This window comes from Mus caroli, unplaced genomic scaffold, assembly GCF_978045245.1.
Source record: "Mus caroli unplaced genomic scaffold, Mus_caroli_1 scaffold_16, whole genome shotgun sequence".
NCBI classification, from domain to species: Eukaryota; Metazoa; Chordata; class Mammalia; order Rodentia; family Muridae; genus Mus; species Mus caroli.
This window is the reverse complement of record NW_028227271.1, coordinates 25,750,540-25,775,000: the sequence shown is the minus strand read 5'-3', so window position 1 is coordinate 25,775,000 and position 24,461 is coordinate 25,750,540. Positions and strand designations below refer to the sequence as shown.

General features: G+C 53.5%; 2 protein-coding genes across 13 annotated transcripts in view; one reads left to right on the top strand and one right to left on the bottom strand.

The window, feature by feature from the left end:
* Window positions 1-9,956: 9,956 nt before the first annotated feature.
* On the top strand, window positions 9,957-20,851 carry Kctd17 (potassium channel tetramerization domain containing 17). Of its 9 annotated transcripts, none has more exons than XM_021183068.3 (9): window positions 9,957-10,307; window positions 11,460-11,568; window positions 14,560-14,651; window positions 15,439-15,534; window positions 17,122-17,247; window positions 18,438-18,531; window positions 18,695-18,769; window positions 19,121-19,208; window positions 20,052-20,851. In XM_021183068.3, exons 1-9 carry the CDS (start codon window positions 9,972-9,974, stop codon window positions 20,119-20,121), a joined length of 1,086 nt encoding a protein of 361 aa, XP_021038727.2. In that variant the 5' UTR covers window positions 9,957-9,971; the 3' UTR covers window positions 20,122-20,851. The 9 variants fall into 9 exon arrangements, 8 of the variants coding, with proteins under 8 accessions (XP_021038727.2, XP_029325952.1, XP_085687538.1 ...); XM_029470092.2 differs by having other exon boundaries at window positions 18,695-18,850; XM_085831412.1 differs by lacking the exon at window positions 20,052-20,851 and adding an exon at window positions 19,345-20,045 and having other exon boundaries at window positions 18,695-18,850.
* A 1,124-nt stretch (window positions 20,852-21,975) lies between these two features.
* Window positions 21,976-24,461, bottom strand: part of Tmprss6 (transmembrane serine protease 6) — a 31,260-nt gene continuing 28,774 nt past the window's right edge. For all 4 annotated transcript variants that reach the window (XM_085831408.1, XM_021182873.3, XM_085831410.1 and 1 more), the window contains 2 exons: window positions 22,906-23,042; window positions 21,976-22,670 (listed from right to left, as the gene is read on the bottom strand). In XM_085831408.1, the coding sequence (XP_085687534.1) occupies window positions 22,512-22,670; window positions 22,906-23,042 (296 nt within the window). In that variant the 3' untranslated portion in view covers window positions 21,976-22,511. The remainder of the gene's footprint in view (window positions 22,671-22,905; window positions 23,043-24,461) is intronic.

Genomic DNA, 24,461 nt, shown 5'->3' with positions numbered 1-24,461 from the left:
GTGATACATGCCTGTCATTTCTAGAGGCTGAAGCAGGAGATTGGTGAATTTCAGGCCAGCCGAGGAAAAACAAATAAAAATCCAAAAGACAGAAGGAAAGCTATTCTTTTCTTTTCTTTTCAGGTAATATGGCTTGAAATACCACAGAGTATTAAGAAGAGATACCCGAACAATAAATTAGTCCTCTATAAAGTTAACATATGCAAATAAACATTCTATAGACACTCCAACAATAGAGAACAGCAGGGAGAGAAAAACCTGAATTTCAATGGTGATAAACTTATTGACTGGTATTAGAGCATAGTGGGTGTGGCGGGTGTGGTGGGCGTGGTGGTAAACTCTAGTCCCAGCACTTAGGAGGCTGAGGCAGGAAAACAGAGTTTGAAGCCAGCCTGGGCTACATAGCAAGAGCTTATTTTACTCATATTTTAAGATTAAAAATTTAATTTCTGTGTACGTCACATGTATGCAGGAGTCCCTTGGAGGACAGAAGGGAATTTTGGATTCCATGGGGCTAGAAAGTGAACTGGGGTCCTCTGGAAGAGTAGGGAGTGCTCTTAAGTGCTGAGTTGTCTCTAGCCCCAAGACAGACAGACAGACAGACAGATGCCAGTTAGATGGGTCATCAGTTAAATATACTTGCTGCATAAGCCTGACCACACATAGACTACTACTACTAGTAATAATAATAATGGTAATAATAATAACAACAACAGAAAACAGTTTTAAAAGAAAAGGGAGATAAGAACAGGAGGTAAATAAAACTTCAAAGTGAAGTTTAAGACAAAGCACCAAGTGAATAAAGGAAAGCGGTAAAGACTACTCCCACACTACAGTCACCTACTGTACAAGAAAGCCACGTACAGAGAGAGTCCCGGACCCACTCATTCCTCTAAAACGTCATGCCAAAGAATAACTCAGAAAGCAACAGGACTGACACCAGCAGGGATGGACGGCGGCGTGCTAAGGAAGGCATTTTCCTATTTTGCTGCTTGTAGATTTTTTTTTTGACATGCAAAACCAAACATCAAACCAAAAGTCATCCCAATCAATCAATCAGTCAATCAATCAATCAACAATGATGAAGGGAACAGAACACAGCACTATCAGCAGCAAGCTAACGAGGCTGTAATTCAGATAGAGACCACCAATGGGGCCCAAGGAGATGGTGCCTTCTGTTCCCTCAGCACTTCTCAATGTGATATGTGGCTGCTAGGACTGTATGTCTTCAGACAAAACACAAAACAAGCAAACTCAGAAAGCCAGGAGCCAATGTTGTCTTCGCTAGAGAGAGGAAACAAGGTGGGGGGCCGGGAGTGGGGAGAGTGAGCTTCACCGTGCTGGTCAGAGTTAAAGGGTCAAGGTTCTGAGGGGAAGGAGAAAGAGAAATACATAGGTCATGTGTGCCCATGCACGCATACAAGTGTGAGTGTGTACGTGGGTCTGTGTGCAACCACGTGTGAGACCAGCTCCACGGGTCTCCTTCCTAACTCCTGGGCTGTTCAGTAAGAGCCCATGGGGGCAAAGACCTCAGTGGGGTGAACTGGGCATGCGGGTAAATAGCATTGTCCATGCAAAGAACCTGGTTGCTTCTGGGGCGGAGAGAAAGGATAGCGGATACTTATGCCCTTACTGTTTCGGTGGTGTGGTGGTGGTGGGTTTACTTGGTGTGTTGAGGATGGGACTCAGGATCCTTTGTGGCCTCGATGAACCCCTCCATCACTGAACCACACTTCAGCCTGGTGAGATGAAGATGGGTCCAAAGGATGAGGAGGCTGTTATGTAAGGATACCAAGTTCTGGTTTTAGAAAGTGGAAGTGTTCTGAGATGGACAGGGCTAATCGTGTTAAAGATAGGAATGATGAGGATAATGGGGATGGTGGAGATGGTGAGGATTGGGGTGATGGTGGAGGAGGTGGTAGGGGTGATGGAGAAGGTGAAATTGGTGAGCATGGTAGGGATGGTGAGGATGTGGGGATGGTGGGGTTGTGGGGATGGTGGGGAGATGGGGTTAGTGGAGATAATTGTGATGGGGATCTTGGCAGAGATAGCAATGGCAGTATTGGTGGAATGATTTTGGTGGAGAGGATGGCAGAGATATGACTTCATACCCCTGAACATTGGCCTGAAAATCTCTTATCATTTAGTTTCAATGTTTTGTGCACTTTATGACAATTTTAAAAAGATTAAGTATTAATTCACTTATTTTCCCCCTTTCCTCTCTTTCTTTTGGTGTGTGTTTGCTCTTTAGCGAGGGTCTCACACACCCCAGGCTGTCCACAAACTCTCAATCTAGCTGATATATGACTTTTAGTTCCTGGTTCTACTGCCTCTACCTTCCAACCGCTGGGATGACAGTCATGCACCACACCTGCCTGACGCTGTGCTGGAGATAGAACCAGGGCTTCGTGCCCGATAGGCAAGCACTCTACTGTCGGATTTGCATTTCCAGCCCAAAAAATGTATTAAAGACAAAAAGATACAGAAGCCATGAAGATGTTTCCATTAATTAAATCTTAGTTTGAGCATAAACATAACAATAGTGACATATTACAACCCAAAGAAAAAAGATTCTAATAGTCTGTATTGATACTAATTAATATTTGTATCAATCAATAACCTGTATTTTAGTGTATTAATATCTTTATTAATTAATAGTCTTGTCGATATTAATTAATTAACTGGTTAATTAATTAAGAAGACCAAGGGAGGCTGTTCAATAGACAGACACCCAGCGAATACAGAAACAGTGATGGAGTTACAAAATCAGAGCCTGGCTGTCAACACAGTTGATGATTTCACACAGGAATAATCAATGGATACTGAGACCCCTGCTGAGCTGGAGGAGAGGAGAACCAACATGTCCTCCCCTGTCTCCTCAACAGATGATTCATCTGAAAGGAGAAAAGAGTGCATAGCTCAGAAACCTACATAACTCACCACCTCTCCAAGGATGGGGAGCCCAGAAGAACCCAGCCAACAACCCACGGCAAGCCTCGCGGTGAGAGAGAGAATCGGACAGAGCCACCACGAAGGGTGTGCCATGCAGATCACCTTCAGGCTTCAAAAGCGGAAGACAGAGGAACCGCAGCAGAGAGGCTGACTGTGGGGTCGAAGATCTGTACTTCCAGCATGCTAGAGGCTGAGGCAAGAGGATCTTGAGTTCCAGGCCAGCCTGGGCTACATTGTATGGGTGAGGGCAGGCACAGGGCTGGGGGCTAATAGCTCAAGTACAAGGTGTCTTGGTGCAAAATCTTTTATTTTGATTTTTTTCTTTGTTTTGGTTTTGCATTTTTTTTCTCTAGTCAGAAAGGACATTAGATGGAAGTTTGAGAAAATCTGCAGACAGACTGTAGTAATGGATCAGGCTTAGCTCCACTAACCCCCGGATCCTATACTGATCCTATACTGTGGCCATGGGGGCAATACCCTGGTATTAGAAACCTTGGCTGAGATTAGAATGGAGAAGCCATTGACTGAAGTTTGTTTTAAGAAAGAAATCAGTTTAGAAAGCAAAAAAAGGCAGAGGTGGGGGGCAGGGAGATGGACAAAGGTAATGAAGCGTTGGTATTTAGAGATTTGGGGCGGGGGTAATTTTTGTGACATTTCTTTAAGCCTGAAGATAAAATGCTTTTGGTTTGTTGTTGTTGTTGTTGTTGTTGTTTTTTTGGTTTTTGTTTTGGTTGTTGCTGTTGTGATTGTGGTAGTGGTTGTGGTTCATACAGCTTGTTTGAGTCCATCTCGCTGGGACTGCTAACTGGACCCACATTCTGAAAACAAGGTACAGAGACCATCTAAAAGTGTTCTCATAATAAAAGTGGTTAAGGATTCAGCTTAAAAGCCCAGCACAGAGACAGACAGATCGAACCCCCAGACCCGCTGGAGGACAGACAGCCATTACACTGTGGCTGTGATCTGGGTACACTTGAGTCTATTTCACTCTCTGATCAAAGGGGCTTCCTGCAGACCTGGACTGAGTGCTGTGACCTGGATACAACAGGCTTACAGAATGTGGGTTGGGAGAAGGTTGGAAAAGATGGTAGACCAAACAAGTCAGAAGAGACGCTGGGGGGGGGGGGGAGGGCGCGGGGGCTGCAGACTGTCTATAGGTGTTCCTGGAGCTAGCTAAGATGATGAAGGGATGGATTCTCCAAGGGGGCTTTGTAAATAAGGGCTCTGCTTCAGGTGAGACTCAATGGTTCTCACCTTTCCTAATGCTGTGACCCTTTAATACAGTTCCTTATGTTGTGGTGACCTCTCAACCTTTACATTATTTTTGCAGTTACTCCATATCGTAACTTTGTTACTATATGAATCGTAATGTAAATATCTGTCTTGGGTGACCCATGAGAAAGGGTTGCTTGACAGCCCGTTGAGGGGTCTCGACCCACAGGATAAGAACCACTGATCTACAGTGTAGTTCCCCGAGCAGCATCCAAGGACCAATCAGAGGAGGTGCTTCCCTGGAAGGGCACTGCAGTGTGAACCACTCCCAGTAGTGAGGGCTCCAAAGAATGCCCTTCAACTCCCACCCCATGTCCCACCAGAAGAAGCTTTGGGGAAAAGAAGCCTTCTCTGTCCTTTCATTGTTCTGCTAGAATCCTTAGCTGACAGCAGGAGCTGACTCTGTAGAAGGAGGTCACAGGTGAGTCCAGGGCCAGGACAGGGCAGGACCTTCCCTCTGGATCCTCCCTTGACAGCCGACAGCCACAACTACCACCAGCTGGACTGGGATTAAAGTGATCACTCACATGTGCCTGGAGGGGGTGGCCAGAGCTGGGATTCACAGGGATGCATGCTGTGACGTTGAGAAGAGACAAACAAGCGGCAGGTCAGAGACTCGGTCCACAAGCCCTGCTTCTGAAAACCCAACCACCTAGAGCACAGTGAAACTGCAAACTGGAACAGGTGGGCTGGTTGATAATTGTGGTTTCCTTCTCAAGACAGAGAAGCCTGATGCTCGCCCCCTGCTGGCTGAAGGGAGCAGCTACCAAGCCCAGGCCGACCCATTGGCGCCCAGTTACCGCTGCATCAAGTATGTGAGCAGGCCGACCTTTGTTCTTTCCTTCCTTCCCTCCCTCTTTCCCTCCCTCCCTCCTTCCCTCCCTCCTTCCCTCCCCCTTCCCTCTTTCCCTCCCTCCCTTCTCCCCTCCCTCCTTCCTTCTCTCCCTCCTTCTTCTTCCTTCTTTCCTTCCTTCCTTCTTTCCTTCCTTCGTTCTTTCCTTCTTTCCTTCCTTCCTTCCTTCTTTCCTTCCTTCTTTCCTTCCTTCCTTCCTTCCTTCCTTCCTTCCTTCCTTCCTTCCTTCCTTCCTTCCTTCCTCTTCTGCCTCCTTTCTTTCCATTTTTCCTGGCTGACCTGGAACTAGCTATATACACACCAGGCTGGCCTCAAACTTACAGAGATCCCCTTGCCTCTGCTTCCTGAGTGCTGGGATTAAATGCATATGGCACCAAGTCTGGCCTCAGACTGCCCTTTCACAACACAAGTGGAGTTGTGCAGGCTTCCCATGGAGTGGTAGACAGTTATGGACCCTTCCTGTGAACTCTAAGGGGAGGGTGGAGGACTCACCTAATTAACCTACCTACCTACCTATCACTTACCTATCTATCTACCTACTCACCTACCTATCAGATATCTATTTATCTACCTATTTTTGAGACAGGGTCTCAGCAACCCAGGCTGACCTCAAACTTCCTATACAATCAGAACAACCTTTAACTCGTGATCTTTCTGCTCTCACCTCCCAAGTTTCAGGATTAAAGGTGTGCAGCCCCACACTGGTGTAAGCTTAGATTTTTCTTTTCTTCTTCTTTTTTTTAATGCTTTTTTTTTTAAGATTTATTTATTTATTTATATGTAAGTTCACTGTAGCTATCTTCAGACACTCCAGAAGAGGGCACCAGATCTTGGTTATGGATGGTTGTGAGCCACCATGTGGTTGCTGGGATTTGAACTCTGGACCTTTGGAAGAGCAGTCAGGTGCTCTTACCCACTGAGCCATCTCACCAGCCCTTAGATTTTTCAAAACCTACTTTTAATAAGGGTTCTCAAATGCTTCAACCCTCCCCCCCCCCACTTCTAGCCCACCATCCAAAGGTCGGGGAGAAAAGATGGTAAACAGGACAAGGGGACACAGACCTGTTTAGAAGTAGTTGGGGGGGGGAGTCCAATCTCCACTTGTCAGCAGTCCAGTTCAGTAGTGTCAGGGTAGCAAACCCAAATCAGCAGCTTCTTCACGATCCAGCAGAAACCACCAGGCCATGAAAGCTTCCTGTCACCGTCCATTGAGTCTCCCTTAAACTCTCTCCAAACATCACATGTCCATCACCTATCCTCCCACAGGTCTCTCCTCAGCAAACCCTGTGAGTCTGCATCACATGACACAACCAGAAACTTCCACTTCACCTGGGCTTTCTCCAAAACCAAATCCCTATTCCTGAGACGGGCTTGGTGAAAATCTGCTAAAATTCTAGAACATTCCAGGTTAAAAAAAAAGAAAAAAGAAATTGGTGACACGGTTGTTAGGAACACTCGGGCCTGTGAGTCTGTTCTCCCCACACACCCAGGATGTTGCTTTGACCTAGGCTCAGTACACCGTAGCTGTTCAGTGTTGGGAGCCAACATTCGCTACCTGTAAGGACACTGGGAAGTTGGAAAGTGTAATAACATCATGGCTTATTGCCAAAAGTGTAAAGTGAGGTCTGATGGGGCTGCAGACCTAGCTACCCAAATGTCATGAGTAGAGGACCACGGGGCAGATTTGGACCCTGGACTTGTGAAGCATGTTGCTAAGTAAGAAAATAGCTCCTTCGACCAGGCAGCCACGCATGCGCTCTCTGACCCTCTCTATCCCGTTCTCTCCTCAGGTTAACACAAGGATAAGGAGCAGAGACCGCCCCCAACTGGGGGCGGAACTGACTGTGACACGAGGAACCAAACAAGGACTTGAAGCAAACTGGGATGTTCTGACATTCTGAACTCGGAGGTGGGGAGAACGGAATGATTGACGGCTTCATCACAGAACTGCCAGCAGAGTTGACGCAAGCCACTCAGAGGCTGGGTCCTGCTGAACGGAGAAGGCTCGAACCAGGATAGCCCACAAACGATGTGCTCAGATGAGAACCCAGGGGTTGTCCGGAGTCCCTCTGAAACAGTGACTAGAGGGTCACTTTAAGCAATGTCCGCCACCCTGCCCTGGAGCATTTAGGGGTGGCCTCTCTGCCTTCCCTTCCAACCCCAGCAGGGAGTATGGGTGGTAGGATGGTTCATCCATGGCTAATGAAGCAGCCTTTGACTCAAGAACCAATCTTGATAGAAGAGCCTGCTGGCTGCATAAAAGCTGGTAGTCCTTGGCCTCTGTGTAGGTAGCACTATGAGTGCCCATCTCCAGTCCTTGCATCCTGACTGACTGCTTCCTCCCAGATACTGTTGGTCTCATCTTATAGGTGCGGGAATAAGGTTCAGAGGGTGTAAGACCTTTCCAATGTCACCCCGTGGAAAAGCCACAACACTGGGCTGCTGGTTGGCTTCCTTGTCTGAGAGACTGCAAGCCTGCACACACACCCCCCCTACCCCCCCCACCCCAACCCTGCTTTGACCTCTCACTTTCCAGCTGAATAGGGACCTATGGCAAAGCATGAGCTGGGCCTGCAGGGGGCAGTGTAACCAGCTAGCATTTAAGAGTTGACTCCCTTTAGGCTTAGCCACCATCCTGGAAAATGTTGAAGAATGTTGGATGTTTCCCAATTATCTTCTGAAAACAACACCAAAAACCCCAAGCAAATAAACAAACAACAAAGAAACGCCCATAGGCAATTAAGGTTAGGCTGCCTAGATTCTGTGTTTTATCTAACCCTCTCAAACCTACCTTCTGGGAGTCAAGCAAGACCTCCTGGAAGACATGGGCCACCTCTGACATCTTCACCTCCAGGTTTCAGTCTTAGCACATAGTAGGTGAACCCAGTAACACATGAAAGTCATTAGGAGAGGACTAAGGACTTTTCCACAATTGGGCGGGTGAACCTTTTAGTAGGCCTTACTTTCCCACCTAAAAAGGGCCAGACCAAAGCCCAGCCGGACACAGGAAGGAATATGGAGGCAGCTGTCAGCTGTTTAGGGATCTTGGATCTTGGTAGTGGCTCTGGGGGTGTCACTTCGAATGGGTTGTGGTTTGGATATGAAGTGTTCTCTACCCAGCTTGTAGGTAGAAACTTGCTCCCTAGCTGGTGGCATTATTAGGGGTGATTAGCACATGGGGCCATTAATTTTATCAATGGATTACATTAGCTCCAAGCTGAGTGGGCTACTCAGAGGAAGGGCCCGGATGGAGGAAGTGGTAACTCTGGGACGCACCTCCGAACAGTAGAACTTGTCCCTGGTTTCCGTTTCTTTGTCTCTGTCTCTTTCTGTCTCTGTCTCTCTGACTGTCTCTGTCTCTGTCTCTGTCTCTCTCTCTCTGTGTCTCTCTCCCTCTCCTCTCCTCTCCTCTCCTCTCCTCTCCTCTCCTCTCCTCTCCTCTCCTCCAGGCCCTGACTGGAGGACATCACAGGTATACGTGCAGCCCGAAGGAGGAAGATCTGATCTCCATCCTTGCAAGGGGTTTGCCCCTCTCACCTCCCCAGTGATAGGTCAGCTTGACACAGTTTAGAATCACCTGTGAAGAGAGCTAGTGATGAATTGTCTGAATCAGGTGGGCATGGCTGTAGGAGGTTGTCTTGATTACATCAATTGATGTGGGAAGACACAGCCCACTGTGGGAGACACCATTCCCTCGGCTTCGGCCCAGGACTGTGTAAGAGTGGAGACAGTGAGCTGAGTACACGCATACATTTGGTTCTCTCTCTGCTCTTGATTGTGGATGTGGCTAAGCTGCCTTGAGGCCCTGGAACCTAGACCTCCCTATAGCAAAGAGCTCATATGGAATTATGAGCCAAAGAAACCATTTTCTCCCTACGTTAGCTTTTGGCAGGATGTTAATATTACATCAACAGAAAGTGAAACTAGGCCATCCCTAAGTCAGGTCTTTTTGTACCTGCTGTGTTGTCCTCAAAGGAACAACTGTCCTCAGGAACTCGCTGAACAGTGAGGTGAGAACAGCAGTGACCATGTCCCCCAGACAGGATCCTCCCCCTCCCCTGTTTCCACTCCCCACCCGTTCTCCTAGCCCAGCAATCACCTTGAATGCCAATGCTAGAGTGACCATTCCCAAACCCTAAGCCCATTCCTCCTTTGCTGAGAGCTTTGGAGCCTCTCCCTGCTGCACACCCCACACTCCCCTCAAGGAAAGGCAGCTGGGGGGGCCAGGGCATCTCAGCATCATGGGGGAGGGGGCTATTCTAAAATTCCCCTCCCCCATTTTGTAGAGCCGATCCATGCCTCATCTCCAATCTTCAGGTCAAGCACATATGGAAGCCAAGTGGCACCAGAGAAGCCAGTACCTGAACTTCATCTTCTGAACATTCACTCTTTAAGCAGACTCGGTAGCATTCAGACTAGACCAAGACTGGCGTCCAGAGCAACCCGGCAGGGATGCAGGAAGCTTAAAGGAGTCATATGTATGCTCACACAGCTTCTGGCACACAGAAACGTTAAGCCAGCCCTAAGCCCAACTACATGTCCTCAAAGAATTTAGGAAGAGGTGGTGACCATACCTCACCCCTGTGGTCTTTGCCAAACACGGGACAAAAAAGAAACACTGCTGATGTGGCTCATGCACGCATATGCACACATGCACATGCTCACACACAGGCGCGTGCGCCTATTTTTAAAAGTAGGTTCAGGTAAATATAGGAATTTCTGGAGGAAGAAAGTTCTTCTCAGGTCAGGTATTCCTCAGCTGGGGCCCCCGTACAAAGCAGAACAAATGGGGGGGAATAGCCAATTGAGGGAATCACTGTTTTTGCAGGGCCTTCTGCAAACCAAGCAGTCTGGCCACACGGAGAGACCAGATGATAGATCACCAAGAAAGGCAATGTGGGGCGGGACGTGCTGTCCGAGCAACACCAGGACAAGCGCAGAGCGTCCCAGCCCTGGCTCCAGACTACAGCTCCCGGCATGCCCCGCACCTGGTACTCGCCCGCGGCGTGCGGTGGGAAGGATGCAGACACCGCGGCCGGCGATGAGGATGGAGGCCGGGGAGGCAGCGCCACCGGTGGGGGCGGGCGGCCGCCCCGGGGGCGGCTGGGGCAAGTGGGTGCGGCTGAACGTGGGGGGCACGGTGTTCCTGACCACCCGCCAGACGCTGTGCCGGGAGCAGAAGTCCTTCCTCAGCCGCCTGTGTCAGGGCGAAGAGCTTCAATCGGACAGGGTGAGCCCTGAGCCCGCTGACGGTGGTGGTGGTGGTGGTGGTGGGGTCCTGGCCCCGCGCTCCCGGGCTGTCCCGCCTGCGCGTCCCTCGGCCTCTGGCTTTCCTAGGATTCTGAGGCGGGGAGTCGAGGCAGGAGGAGGGGGAAGAAGCGGAGCCGAGAGGAATAGCTATAACCCATTGCCGTGGCAACGGGACAGCACAGGCCGCAGCCATTTGGAGCTTTGGGGAGCTGCCCCGGATCCGGGACGCTTCCTTACTGTGGAGCGCTGGGGAGGGACCAACAAACCGGGCCTGCCTTACTGCCCTGGCTGACTCTTAAAGGAGTTGATACGGCTGCTTCTCCCCGCCCTTGGGGTGTGGGCAGCTGAAGGGTGCAAGGAACTAGATGGAGGAGGCCTGGGTGTCTTGGGGCTGGGCTTAATGTAGGGAAGAGCACTGGCTTTGGAGCTACCACTTGTGGGCTCACCCTGCTCTCCTGCCAAATTCCCAAATGACCAGGGAGGAATCGGGAGGAGAGGGGAACTTCCCTGCTCTCTGACTTTGGCCTCCTCGTGTGCAAGGCCTCTGGAGTTGGCTTGTCAAAGTCCCCTGTCCCCCATTCTGTGGCCCTCTTACACTGTGCCCTTGGGTGAGTCCCCTGTCCCTTGATGTCTCCGTCTTCTGTGCTGGGTGTCCAGATCCCAGTCCACCCTGCAGGCTGCACTTGTCCAATCAGAGTGCAGCTTCTTTGGAAACTTGCAAACATCTAGTGGATAGTGGGGTTGGCTGGAGGTTTTGGGGGCAGTACACAGCCTCCAAGAGGGAAACTTTCCTAAGAGGGAAATTCACTGGGTCCTGTGCTGAGAGAGAGGTAAGGGGCCACTCAGGAATCCGGTCACCCTCTATGCTTACATCTAATCCTCTGACTATGGGAGAAAGAAGCAACACTCCAGAGGCCAGATGATTGGCCCAAGGTCACACGGCCTGGAAAAGGCAGAGGTAGAGTTCGAACCCAGACCCTTACTGCTCTCTTCCTGCTTCCTCTCTCCCTATGGTCATTCTTCCAGCCAGCCTGTGATGATTTCAGTTTATGTACGTGTGTGTGTTTGGGTGGCGGGTTGGCTGGCTTGGGGAAGCTTGCACACCCCTTACTTCCTGTGGTCATCTCCACAGGATGAGACCGGGGCCTACCTCATTGACCGTGACCCCACCTACTTCGGGCCCATCCTGAATTTCCTCAGACATGGAAAATTGGTGCTGGACAAGGACATGGCCGAGGAGGGTGAGTTGGTCCATTGCGCTGGTCTGTGTCTTTCTACAGCCTACTGGAGCCTTCAGGGGAGGCCTAAAAAAATCGTCTTGCAGCCAGCACAGTGGCTACATTTCCCCATTATTTTCTGCCTGTCCCAGAGTGGAGTCCCATTGTCCAGGTCTCAGCCACGCCGACAGACTCCCGTGGTCACTGGGTAAATGACAGGGAAACAGGAAGTGGTCAAAAGGAAGCCAGCCAGGTCCTGAAACATCTGTAGCCTTTGGGAATGAATGTCCTTCCTCCCCAGCCTCTGGCAAGCCAGGCGTAGCCTGTGATGCTCCAGGCTGGATGGGGGAAGGGTTGGGTCTTCTTTCTCTGCCTTATTCTGTGTCTCCCAAGCAAGGGTTTCCCATCAGCCAGGAGGCAAAGTTAGTGGTCCTCCCCCAAAGCTGGCAGCCTCTACAGCCCAGTGGCTTGTTGGGGAGGTGGGGTGCTGGGAAAACTTTGGCCTTTCCCAGACCCCTGGAGGCTCATATCCGGGCCCAGCTGATGTGGAAGCGGGGTGGGGAATGGATCAGAGCAAGGACTACAGTCATCCCCAAACCGGCTCTCCTCGGTACACTTGAGCTCTGGACCAGGCTAGCTCAGACGTGTCAGTTTTCTTTGAGTCTCTCTTGGTGTCTACAGAAAAAACCCCACAAAAACAAACACACAAAAAAACCAAAACAGGCATCACGACCCACATTCAGAAGACTGTGTGTTGGGACAGATGGGTCCTGTGTACCTGTGGGTGTTTTACATGGCCCTTGCTCTAGGCTATGGTCCTCTCCGGCTGACCCCAGTGGAGTACGGTGATCCGAAGGCTCCCCAAAGGACATCATGATTAGGGCTTACTGTAGGTAGCTAGCTCTGCGTTAGCCTTGCTGAAGCTGCCTAGCAGTCCGAGGGGAAGCGATCACGTGGGTGGGGCCTGGGCTCAGGAGCACGTCCCTCTGGGAGGCTCATACTCCAGCTGCGTCACAGCTAATACCTGTTTACAGGTTCTAGCGCCTCAACGCTCTGTGCTCTCCTACCCTCAGATGCTCTCCTACCCTCAGATGCTCTCCTACCCTCAGATGCTCTCCTACCCTCAGATGCTCTCCTACCCTCAGATGCTCTCCTACCCTCAGATGCTCTCCTACCCTCAGATGCTCTCCTACCCTCAGATGCTCTCCTACCCTCAGATGCTCTCCTACCCTCAGATGCTCTCCTACCCTCAGATGCTCTCCTACCCTCAGATGCTCTCCTACCCTCAGATGCTCTCCTACCCTCAGATGCTCTCCTACCCTCAGATGCTCTCCTACCCTCAGATGCTCTCCTACCCTCAGATGCGGTGGTGGTGGTGGGGTTATCTGGAGAGATGGAGTTCTCAAGGAGGCAGTGGAAATGTTAGTTTAACCTCTCTGGGTCTGTGAAGGGTTGTGCCTGGCTCAGTAAACACTGGGGAGGTAGAAGGGAGTTTCTCACAGTTCGGAGCTGCTTAGCCTGGGGTACACAGCTTGCTGTTCCTCTCTGCCAGAGATGTCTGTCTGTCCCCCCGGCAGTAGTCCTTGCTGGCTGTCCCTTGAGGCAGGTACTAGTTGAGCATTCATAGAGAATGCCCTCACCCCCTGGCCCCAGACCCAGTTGCAGCCACAATGCCTAAGGAAGTACAGGGGATTCTAATGACAGCCACCGATCTCTCCCTGCTCTGCAGGCTGTGATTCGAGGTCAGTGTGCTAGCATGGGGGCTTCTGGCCTGACCCCTCCTGCTCCTGACAACAGCCCACTTGCATGGTCCACGCAGGCAGGGAGTCATTGGCTGTCAACCTTTCTGTCAGACCTCTCACTTCCTTGGACTTCCGTCCTCGTGACTCTTCACCTCCAGCAGGGTAGAGTCCCTCCCTCCATCACGTGGTAGTTAGGTTTCAAAGGTTACGTTTTGAGAGGACATAGACACTTGGTGATGGTCCCTGAGCCCAGAGAGCCCAGTAGGCCCCTGCCCTGCAGAGACTTCCTGCAGTCCAGACTCCTGGGAGCTCTTCCCAGGTCGCCGTGGGAGGAGGGGGATGGCTGGCTTGATCTCTCAGATCAGTCCTGTAACACACAAACAGTGACACCCTCTTCCCTGTGTCCCAGGTCCTGTGAAGGACCTATAAGGGTTTACCTACCAACATCTCTGAGTGGTAGCTGAGCTGCACAAAAGCTTGTTTACTTCTGCTGAGAGGTCCCGGGCTCTGAAGGTGAAGCTTGCCTTATTTCTGTGGCTTACCGACCGTGTGACCTTGGACAGGCTGTTTCCTGTCTCCTAGCCTCAGTTTCCCCAGTTGTTCAGTGGACATGATGAAGGAATTCACTTCTAGTTCTAACAGGTGCCGTCAAGAACGTGAAGAGACTGGCTCAGGCCTGGGACTTAGTGTGTGCTCAATAAACCAGGGCGCACAGTGGGTAGCCTCGGCCCTCCCTGTCGTATTCTAGGGCACAGTCCCTGTGAGCCTTCTCTCTTGATGCCCAGGACATCTCCAGGTTGTAAACTAGCCAGTATGACAGGTAGTCCTGGGTCACAAACTCATCACTACCAGGGAAAACGGGGTTGGCTGAGGAGTCACATCTCAGCCTCTTACGTGGGGACCAAGGCGGGGAAAAATGTTCCTTTTGTTTGTTTGGGTCTCCTATAGCTCAGGCTAGCCTCAAACTCCTTACGTAGGCAAGGATGTCCTTGAACTTTTGGCACTCCTGCTTCCACCCCCCATGTGCTAGGATTACAAGGGTTTGTCACACTCATGGTTTGTCTGGCGCTGGGGATCGAACCCAGGGCTTTGTGAGTGCTAGTCAGCTCCTCTACCCACTGAGCAAATCCCTAGGCCTGAAATGTCAACTCTTTCTTGACCCTTGAACTCATGGACCCTTATGTGCCCAAGTGACTAGAGCAGGAAGTAGGTCTGGGGACAAGGAGAACAGGCCTGGGGACAGTAAAGGTGACTGTATTGCTCTGTGCCCCAGGGGTCCTGGAGGAAGCCGAGTTCTACAACATCGGTCCTCTGATTCGCATCATCAAAGACAGGATGGAGGAGAAAGACTACACAGTGGCCCAGGTTTGGAGAGAGGAAGCAGGGCCAGTGGAGGGAAGGGGGAGGGGAATGAATGATGGGTGAGGGAGAGGTCGAGCTACCTGACAAGGGAGGCCTCCCAGACTGCTTAGCACAGCCCCAGCCTGGCTCTACACTGCTGGGGTTTTACCCGCCTGGCTTCTGCTGTGTGTGACCAAGGGTTATCATGCCCTTGTCTTCCTCTATGGGAAGCAAAGATGCTCAGAGTTGCCTAGCTACCCATGCTCACAAGATGGTATCAGTATCAGCCCCCCCACCCCCTCACCCCCCCTCCCACACACACACCTAGCCACACAGCATGAGTAAATGTCCACTTCATAGAATCAGGCCATCCCTGAGTAGGTACTCACTCAGGGCTAGCATTTCAGAGCTCAGGCCCCAGGCCTTTGAGGAATGGGGTGAGACATCACCTCCCAGCCACGGGGACTAAGGAGGTGAGGGCCTGACTCCACGGATAACCCAGAACGTCTCCTGTCTTCAATCTTGTGCCACCCATATTCCACACATGGCTCTGCCACCCTTGAACTGGTGACCTTAGGCATGTCCCTGAACCTTTCTGAGACTCTCAGTATAAAATTCTGTAATCCGTAAGGGTCTCAGAAGGAGTGAGTCCCGTACGAGAAGCATCTGGCACATAGTAGGTGTTCAGAGCATGGTTCCCTCCTTTCCCATCTAAAGTTCCTGCCCTCCCTCTATGTTATGGGCTGGGGAAGGAGCAGCCGAGTGCCTGTTGACCTTGGACATGCCCTCCATGTGAGTGTCTTACCCACAGGTGCCACCTAAGCATGTATACCGAGTGCTGCAGTGCCAAGAGGAAGAGCTCACACAGATGGTCTCCACTATGTCCGACGGCTGGCGCTTCGAGCAGGTGGGCTGGGCACAAGGGACACCCTAAGCTTGTCTTTTCTAGCCTCCAGCCCTTCCCCAAGCCCCGTGGTCTTCTCGAGTGGGACTAAGCAAGACTACAAAAGTACCTGCTGGTCACGGATGGGCTGGGAAGGAATGAGGCAGGGAACCCTTGCTACTGGGCATCCTGGTCACTGGGGATCTGCACAGCAGCCAGTCTCTGGTCCTCAGGGACAGCTCAGGTGTAGGAGACCAGAACCAGAGTTGAGTAGATTTCCTGTCATGCCCCAGGCCTGACCTCCAGGGTCTCATGACACAACATGCATAGGGATAAACATCCCTCTTTCCTGGAAGCCCCAGGTGGTGGCTTCCCACGTGTGACTAGCCAGGCCTCCAGGCCATATGTAGGGCACCATGAGAGAGTACTGTTATCAGCCACACAGCCACGCTATGCCTCTTAGGATACTAGGGGCGCAGAGGCCCAATATGAATTCAAGTTCTAAACAGCCTTGAGAGTGAGAGAAGAGTTGAGCTAGCCCCCAATGTGCCTAGCCTGCCAACTTCTACTGCATGGAAACTGGAAAAGACTGGCCTTCCAGGATAGCCATTATGAGGAAGACCAACCAGCCAGCTGGGACTGGAGGATACCCTCTCTTCCAGCGCTGCCCTCTTGTCAGTCCTCCGACTGCTCCTCCCCCAGCCTCCGCAGCCTGGAATGTGAGCTCACCGGTACCTCCTTTACAAGGCCTTTGTGACAGTTAGATAGAGCCATCAGGAAAGGTTCTAGTTTGGGACAGGACTCCATTCATCAGCACCAGTGTCACACCATTAAAAGAGGCCACATCCACAGTCCAGACATGGAGCCAGGAAGTCAGTGTCACCCTCAGCTGCATAGTCTCGAAACACCTAGAAATGATGTGTGTGAGTCTGTAAGACTCCGGGGAAGAAGTGGTGGGCTCTGGAACTTGGTCCCTAGCCTGCCTCTTGCCACAGGGGTCCTCTGATAGTCTACTGTCTCTCCTGCCCTCTGCTGGCAGAGAGGGTAATGTTTTTCTTTGCCCACTGAGTTGGTCCCAAGAGCTCGTGTCCCTTCACATTTTTGTCAGAAGGGCCATACAGATGTGGCTCTCAGGACACCTTTAAACAAAGGAGGCCTTTGATCTGAGAAGCGAGATGGGGTGGGGGAGAGGTACTGAGCAGTTGCTCTAAGAGACTAGGCCAGCAGGTCAGGGGTCACCCGTCTGGGTCCTGTAGCCTCTGGAGTTACGCTGCCTCTTCTGGAAATAAAAGGAATATTCCATAGGCTCTGCTCCGCCAACCCTAGCCTGCAAGCCTAGTCCTGAAGCTGCTGCAGCAATGTCGGGGTGAGGGGGACCCCACTTGTTTCAGGAAGTGGCACCCGGTTGTAGGGTATAGCTGGGGTGATACGACTCTGTTTCTGGGTCAGGTTCAGCCATGCTTGGGGAGGTGCGGGCGGAGACCAAGGAGCCTGCCTTCCTAGGCTCTGTGCCTCTGGGAGACCAGGAGCTTCCTGCACAGGCTGGCGCCTGTGTCTCTCCTGCCCCCCTACCCCACCCTTCATCCCCGTCCTATTGGTGTCTCACTCCAGCTGGTGAACATCGGCTCCTCCTACAACTATGGGAGTGAGGACCAGGCTGAGTTCCTGTGTGTGGTGTCTAAGGAGCTCCACAGCTCCCCACACGGCCTGAGCTCCGAGTCCACCCGCAAGGCCAAGGTGAGTCCCTGCCCTGTGTGAAGAAGGCACCCCTCTCCCCCATTCTGCTGCTTCCTCCTCCCTCCTGCCACACCCACATAACACTCATGGTCATGGTCACAGCCAACGCCATCCATCCCACGCCACCACAGTCCAGTCAGCTCACACCCTTGGCCCAGGCTGGGGAGCGGACAGGCAGGACCATTGCAAGGCCCCAGACAGAGCGAGCTTGATGCTGCTTTTCAGTCATGTGGCATCAAAAGGGGCCACGTGGGCAGCTGTTGAGGCACGAAGTAGAGCACACTGAGACAGGGGCACACTGCAGCATGCCGCTGTATATGACCTCCGGCAGGTCTCTCTTCTCACATCTTTTGCCGGATTCTTTGTGAAGGGAGCAGTGGGTCACACGCTCTGGTGATTCCAGGCTGGAACTCCTGGGTTCCCATAGGTTGCTGTATTTCCCAGGGACTGGTGACCGCCTGGTCACTCATCAGCCTAGGTCAAGATATCCTAGCCTTCCCCAGGCTTTTTGGGTAGCCTGCTTGAAAGGTGTCAGGAGCCCTCTGGGCTCCGGCCTAGGCAGCAAGTTCCCAAGAGTACAGTTGCCGGGCAGCCGTGGGAGGAATTGAGTAGGGTCCTGCCCTCTTGGGCCTGCGGTAGGGCTCTCAAAGAAGAAGGCATGCTTCAGGTTGAGAAGGTGGGAGCTATGCCCATGTGCTGGAGTCGTAGGAACTCCGGCTCCCTGTGTGTTCCTCTTTCCACTCCCCAAGCCAGTGGCTGGCTCCTCCCTGCAAGAATGCAGGGTGCCCTGCTGCACTGACCCCCTCCCTGTGTCACCAACCTGGCCCAGGCTGCCAGACACTGTTGCTGGCATCTAGATCTGGCTGGTGACTACCCTGGGACAACCTTGGCTTCCTGCTCTGGATCCATCCTTCCAAAGTAAGGCCTTCCCAGGAGCCCGCGGGCTCCTCTTCCAGCCCTCCCCTTAGCCCGGCTCTCTAACAGCAGCCTGGCTGGGCTCTAAGCCTTCCCTCTGGGCTAGGGAAGACCCACCAGCTGCTTTGGCTGCAGCCCTCTCTCTCCCAGAGGTCCCTTTCATCCCGCCTGCCCCACAGTCCTGAGGTCGGGGGTCCCTGCGGACAGCCGCCCGCAGCCCCGCCCCCTCGTCAGTGTCTCCACTCTCTCTTCCCTGGTCGGCGGCGGGTGCACAGAGCACGGACGAGCAGCTGGAGGAGCAGCGGCGGCAGGAGGTGGAGGAGGTGGAGGTGGCCCAGGTGCAGGTGGAGGCGGATGCCCAGGAGAAAGGTGCAGCCCGCCCCCAAGAGGACGATTGCTAATGACAGCCCGGGCCTCCCGCCCTCTCCCTGCTGGAGCAGCTGCCGCCGGGAACTGCGGGGGCGGGCCACCAGGGTTAGCTCAGCGCCTGGCGCCTCGCCCATAACCATCCCTCTCTCACTTTCTCTTGCAGCCCTGTCATCTCAGGATCCCGCTAACCTTTTCTCCCTCCCACCACCGCCTCCTCCTCCTCCGCTTCCTGCTGGAGGTCCTGCTTCATCTTCATCCACCTCCTCTTCCTCCTGGATCTCATCTGCACCCTGCCTCTTCCCTCTCTGCCCCTGCCCAGGTTTCCTCTCCGCCTGCTCCCGTCTCCACCCTGGGGCTGCCCTAGTCCCAGTCTCCCGCGCCCTCTCCCCAGGCCCCCTTGCCCTGCATCCCCAAGCATCCTGCCTGCCGCCTCCTTCGCCCCTTCCAGCCCCTCCTGCCTCCTGGCCTGGGGAGGAGGGGCGTGGCCGCATCTGCTCTTTGTCCTCCAACCCAGCAGAGCGCCTCTGAGGCTGGTCTTGGCCACAGGCCCCACTCTTCCCACTTGCCTCCTCACGTTTCCTCCTTGCAGGTCCCTGTCCGCACCCTCCCAGACCCAAGCCTGAGCTTGCAGTGAGAGCTCCTCGGCCCCGCGCCCGCCCCCAGAGCTGCCGCCCCTGGTTTGTAGCCTGGCAGAGCTGGAGGGAGGGGCGGAAGCAAGGAGGGTGCTCGTCTTTTGTCTTTGGACTCGAGCCAATTTTTTTTTTTTTTTTTTTTTTTTTTTTTTTTTTTTTTTTTGGCTGATTCTCTCCAAAGTCTCTCAACTTATCTGGTCCTTGGGTGAGGCCCTGAGAGCTGACATGAGTCCAGAGGCGGAGGCTCTCACACTCCAGCACTGAGGCCAGGCTGGGGAGGGGAGGACCAGCCCTGTGCCTCTGCCCCACCCCGCATGCCTAGAAGCTCGTGCAGCACTGCATGTGGGTTCTGTGTCCCCCTAGTTCTGCGGAGTGGGTGGACAGGCCATATGTGGTGTGCCTTGGCTGAGGAGTTGGCAAGAGCCTACCAAGGATTGTAGTGTGGCAGAAAAAAACCAAAACCTGCTCTCTGACTGGCTGACTATAGCCTTCAGTCAGCCTTAGCTCCCTGTGTGACCTTGGGCAAGTCACCGCCTCTCTCTGGGCCACGGTTGGATTCTAAGATGGGGGCGGACAGCTGTTTCCAGTGACCCCTTTTTGCCTGGGACAGCAGAGATCTACCTCTCCCATCCCTGCCCTGCCACCAGGCTGCCACCACCAGCCCAAGACCTCAGCTTCTCCCCTCCTGGGTTCTGACTCCACCTCCTTTGGGCCTCAGCCCCACCCCTCCTCCAGAGCCAGCCTGGGACTCACTTGCCTTTCTCTCTCCCTCCCTCCCCCACTCTCCCCAACTTTCCTGTCCTGGCATTACCCTGTCCTCACCCCCCCCAACCCTGGATCTCTGACCCCCTTTCCTCTTCCTCTGTCCCCCCCCCTCTTATTTTCTAGCTATTACAAGCCAGAGGCACCCGGATGTGAGCCCCCAGATCACCTCCAGGGACTTGGGGTTCCGATCTGAAATCCTTTATTTTTGTACCACGGGGTGGGCCCCTGGCCCGAGGAGGAAGACAAGCCCTCTACCTTGTCAATGCTGCCTGCATCTGCCGGGCTGAGACTCACTCCTGCCTCAGGGCCGGGCCTGGGGCCCTCTGGGACCTTGGAAGGCCTGACATGGGTCCTGGGGTCTCCAGGCAGAGACGCCAAGACCAAACTGTGGCACTGCCTACCCATATCTCCCAGGCCCTTTTGTCCCCTCACCTGGGCTCCCTTGCTGCATGGCAGATACACTCCCTCCCAGTCTGATCATAGCACCTCTTAGAGCCTCAGTCTCCATGGCACCATAGGGTCACCCTCTCCTCCCACCTACCTCACAGGGTTGTTGTGAGAATCAAGGAGGATCATGGGATTCCTGGGAGCCCTGAGTGTGTTGGGGCTGCAATCATTACCTTCTTAGGGGAAGGGCTCTAGCCCAGCCCCTGTATGGGACACTATGGCCTCAGATACTGGTGGGGGACAATGTGAGGACTTAGCCAGGCAGGAAGGAAGGTACACGCTTGACAGCACCTTGGCCACCACTTCTCTGTGCCACAGTGTGTTTGGCAGCAGAGTACAGTGTCCAGGGACTTGGGATGGGGAAGGGGACAGGTGTAACGGGTTGAGCTGTCCCGCCCGTGTCTTGACCACCCCGGGATGGGCACATGTCTGTCAGTTGTGTCCCACCCACCATGAAATAAACATGAACAAACAGGCTTGGCCTGGCTGCCACCCTTTTTCTCTGGGCCACTTCTGCGAACAGGGCTTAAACAAAGGAATGGGGGCTCTCTCTTGAAGCCACGCCCCCTTGCTCTTGTCTTTTTTTCCCAGAGGAGGCTGGGATGTGACTAAGTCCTGGGCTCAGGAGTCAGAGTTGAGGGTATCCTGTGTCCCATGCCCGGGGACACCCCTCCACTTCTTGCTTGGATACCTGGCCACTGCACTCTCCTGCTCCCCTTATTTGTGAAGCTGGGCTGCCAGCTTCTGAGTATCCCTACACCCAGCAGTGATGTGCTAAGGTAAGGGGCCACTGGGGCACCCTTCTGCCAGCTCAAAGCGTGGAAAACTTCACCGCGACCATGAGGACATAGTCAATGCAGTCCCTAAAGGCGAGCTCACTCTTCCAGCCAGCTTTTCGGGAGCCAGCTGGAGGCCTCCTCACCTGATTTAAGATTAAAAGAGACTAGGTGGGACCCTGAATTTTAGCAGATCCCCCCTAGGAATTCGGCGGGAGACTTATCCACAGGTCCAGAGGCCCTGCTGCCTTCCTGACCCCTGTCCTTCCTAGCAGGATCCCATGCCTCCCTCCCACTGCTTCCTGGCCAGCCTTGCCCCCTGCCTCCTCACTCCTTGCCAATTCCAGAGCTCAGTGCACTTATCACCACTGCCTCCAGGGGGCACCCATGTGTCCTAAATCTTCCAGCTCATGCCATCGCTTGCACCAGCTGTCTCTGCTCCTCCCTGGATTAAAGCTGCCCCAACAAGGTGTGGGTGCTGGTTGGAAAATGTGAAGCCACCCTACTTTCCAGCCTGCTATGGCTCCCATAGCCCCCACAAGTCAAATCCTCTGCTCGTCCTGTGTCTCACCTCCCCGCAACCCACCTGGGTTGCTCTTTCTTTTCCTGTGTTCTGGCTGTACCCTGCTCCCTGGCTCCTTGTGTACCCTGATCTCTGGGGCTATATGCCCTATGCCCTTTCCTCTCCTTCAAAAGGCCCATATCTGCCCTTGATTCCCAGCTTCCCCTGCTCTCCACGGTGGCCTCTGCATGAACACGTCACAGCAGCCGCAGGTGTGTTCAGCGACAGGCCTAAGATGCGTGAAGCCACTCAGATACCAGTGTCAGGGCTTGGTCAAGTGCTTTATTTCCAGAAGAGACAGTAGGCCTCCAGTGAATGGCAGGGAGGCCCCTGCAGCAGGCAGAGCTTCAGCAGGCATCTGCAGCTGAGGCTGCCCCATGATTTGGCTTACAGTACAGCCCACTTGGCAGACTCAAGGGCTCTGATAGAGCCTTGATAGAGGTACCTTCTTGCTCTGTGCAGTTCCCCCAAGAGGCTTTTGCAAGGGGAAGGGTTCTTACTTTCCTACAGAGACCTGGAGGCCATGGCCGCCAGACCCCACCCCAAAACTGTGGTAGGAGCAGGGAGGGGAAAGGACTAGAATAAGAAAGGGTTAGAAGTGAAACCTAGCTGAGGCTAGCCCCTGGACCTCAGGAGGCATCCTAACCACCAGCTGGTATCCTTCTCTGTACTGTCACTGGGGTCGGCCTGAGGGGAACAGGCCTTAGCAGGGTCACTTGCCCCAGAATACTTGTGTCCTGGCTGGGTGGACACCCTGAACTTGGGCTGGAGGCAGGTCCAGCTCTGTAGAACAGCCCCTCAGGTCAGCACCTGCTGGATCCAGTTGATCACACGTGTGACACGGGTGTAGACGCCAAAGAAGTTGGGTCGGCCACAGCCCAGGCCCCAGCTAACCAACCCTGCCAGGAACCAGCGGCCACTGGGCTCCCTGCAAACCAGTGGGCCTCCAGAGTCACCCTAAAACAGGAGAGACATGACTGCCTCAGGGTGAGGGTCTACCCGTATGACTCCAGCCCCAAGGTCTTAGGATAGGAAGGAGCGGAGCGAAAAGACCTTCCACCCCAAGGGGTCTGCTATGTGCCTTTGCAGCCATGAGCAGGCCCCTCAGCTTCTGAAGGCCTCAGGCTCCCTATCTGTAAAGTGGAAGCAGTCATCATCTCCCCACTTCAGGACACACCCCATAGATAGTTACCTGGCAGGCATCTTTCTTGCCCTTGCGGTAGCCAGCACAGAGCATGCGTGGGGTCACCTGGTAGCGGTAGGCCTCACTGCAGAGGTCCTGAGGGACCAGCTGTACGTCCACCTTCTGCAGGGTGTTGCTCACCGGACCTGCAGAGGCAAAAATAAGGGGCTGGGAATGGGCTCCCCATGTGAAGACCTTCCCACTCTGCCCTGTCACTGCTGGCTGCTCTGCATGGCTCAAGGTGACAACACTTCCACCCCTCACCCTCCACAAAGCCTGTCAGAGCATTCCCCTCCCTCATTCCTCTCCTCAGGGGGTTCCAGACTCCATCTGCTCTGTTGTGGTCCCTGGGGGGATGCTCTCTAACACATGTGCAAGCCCTTCACTGTGCTCTTGACTGCTTAGTGGCCCCTCTGCTCAGCCCAGATCTTGTCCTGGTGATAGCATCCACCAGTCTAGTGCTGGGCCAGACATTGGGGTTTTGAAGTCCCTTTGGTTCTGAGATGCAGGTGGGGAGGACTCCTCACCCATGATTCCCGTGGTGGCCCCCAAGAGCGCCTGTCCTCCAGACCTTCCCCTAGCCACACCTGCCCTGCTTCCCCTGCAGCTGGCTGCTGGGAACACTCTCATATCTGCCTACCGGACACCTGTGCCTCTCCCCCCAACACCAGCTTCCCAGGCTCTTAGCTGTCATTGCAGCCTCACCGTAGACCCCTCCTCCTGACGCCTTTCTGGCTGCGCTGGGCAGGTGCCTTCCCTGGGCTGTTTCCTATTCCCCGTCTGTGGTAGCTCATACCATGGTCTTTCTTCCCCTTAATGTTCTCACTGTCACCCTCCTTGTCTGCCTCCATGCTTGACACACAGTAGGTGCTTGTGTGTGTGTTGCTGAGTGAGCAACCACTCAAGCGTGCCTTTGCTTTGCTGCCCTTATCTTGGCCAGGTCACCTTTCTGAGCCTCAGCGTCCCCATCTTTAGGCTATCTCTGTAGAGGTCAGGGTGCAGTTGGGCGGTGGGACATTTGTCTTGGCACACATGAGGCCCTTGTTCAAGCTCCAACCACAACACACCTGCTCCCCACCCTACTTCCAAGTGGTCAATCACCATATGCCACAGTTACAGACAAGACTGCAGATAAGCCAGCCAAGCCTGCCTTTGCAGAACTGGGGGGGGGGGCAGCCTCCGGACTGGGCAGCTTCTGTCAGTTAAGGCCAGGAGTGGGGAATACCCTTCCTAGCAGCAGGAGCAAGAAACCCTGAACCCTATAGGGAAGCCAGTTCTAGATCCGAGTCCCTGTCCAGCTGTCTTGACTGGGTGGCTTTCTGTAACTAAGGGACTCGGCCTCAGTTTTCTCATCAACAAAATGGGTCCATAGTACCTACCTCCTAAGCCGAGTGGCTTATATGACATCTTCCCTCCTTGCAGTCTGCAGTAATGAAGAGCCTCATCTCATCCCACCCCCCAACCCTAGGGTTCATGTTGCCAAGCTGTGGCATCCCTGTCTATCCTTAAGTTCGTATTTATACTTCTTGCAAAGGAGGGGGTTGGAGGAGCAGGACCCACAGGTC

Coding starts and splice junctions, on each gene's coding strand:
- Kctd17 (XM_021183067.3), top strand. CDS start 9,972: ATGTGGGGCGGGACGTGCTGTCCGAGCAACACCAGGACAAGCGCAGAG. Junction 11,569..14,559: donor CAAGGACATGGCCGAGGAGG/GTGAGTTGGTCC, acceptor TCTGTGCCCCAG/GGGTCCTGGAGGAAGCCGAG. Junction 15,535..17,121: donor ACGGCTGGCGCTTCGAGCAG/GTGGGCTGGGCA, acceptor GTCTCACTCCAG/CTGGTGAACATCGGCTCCTC.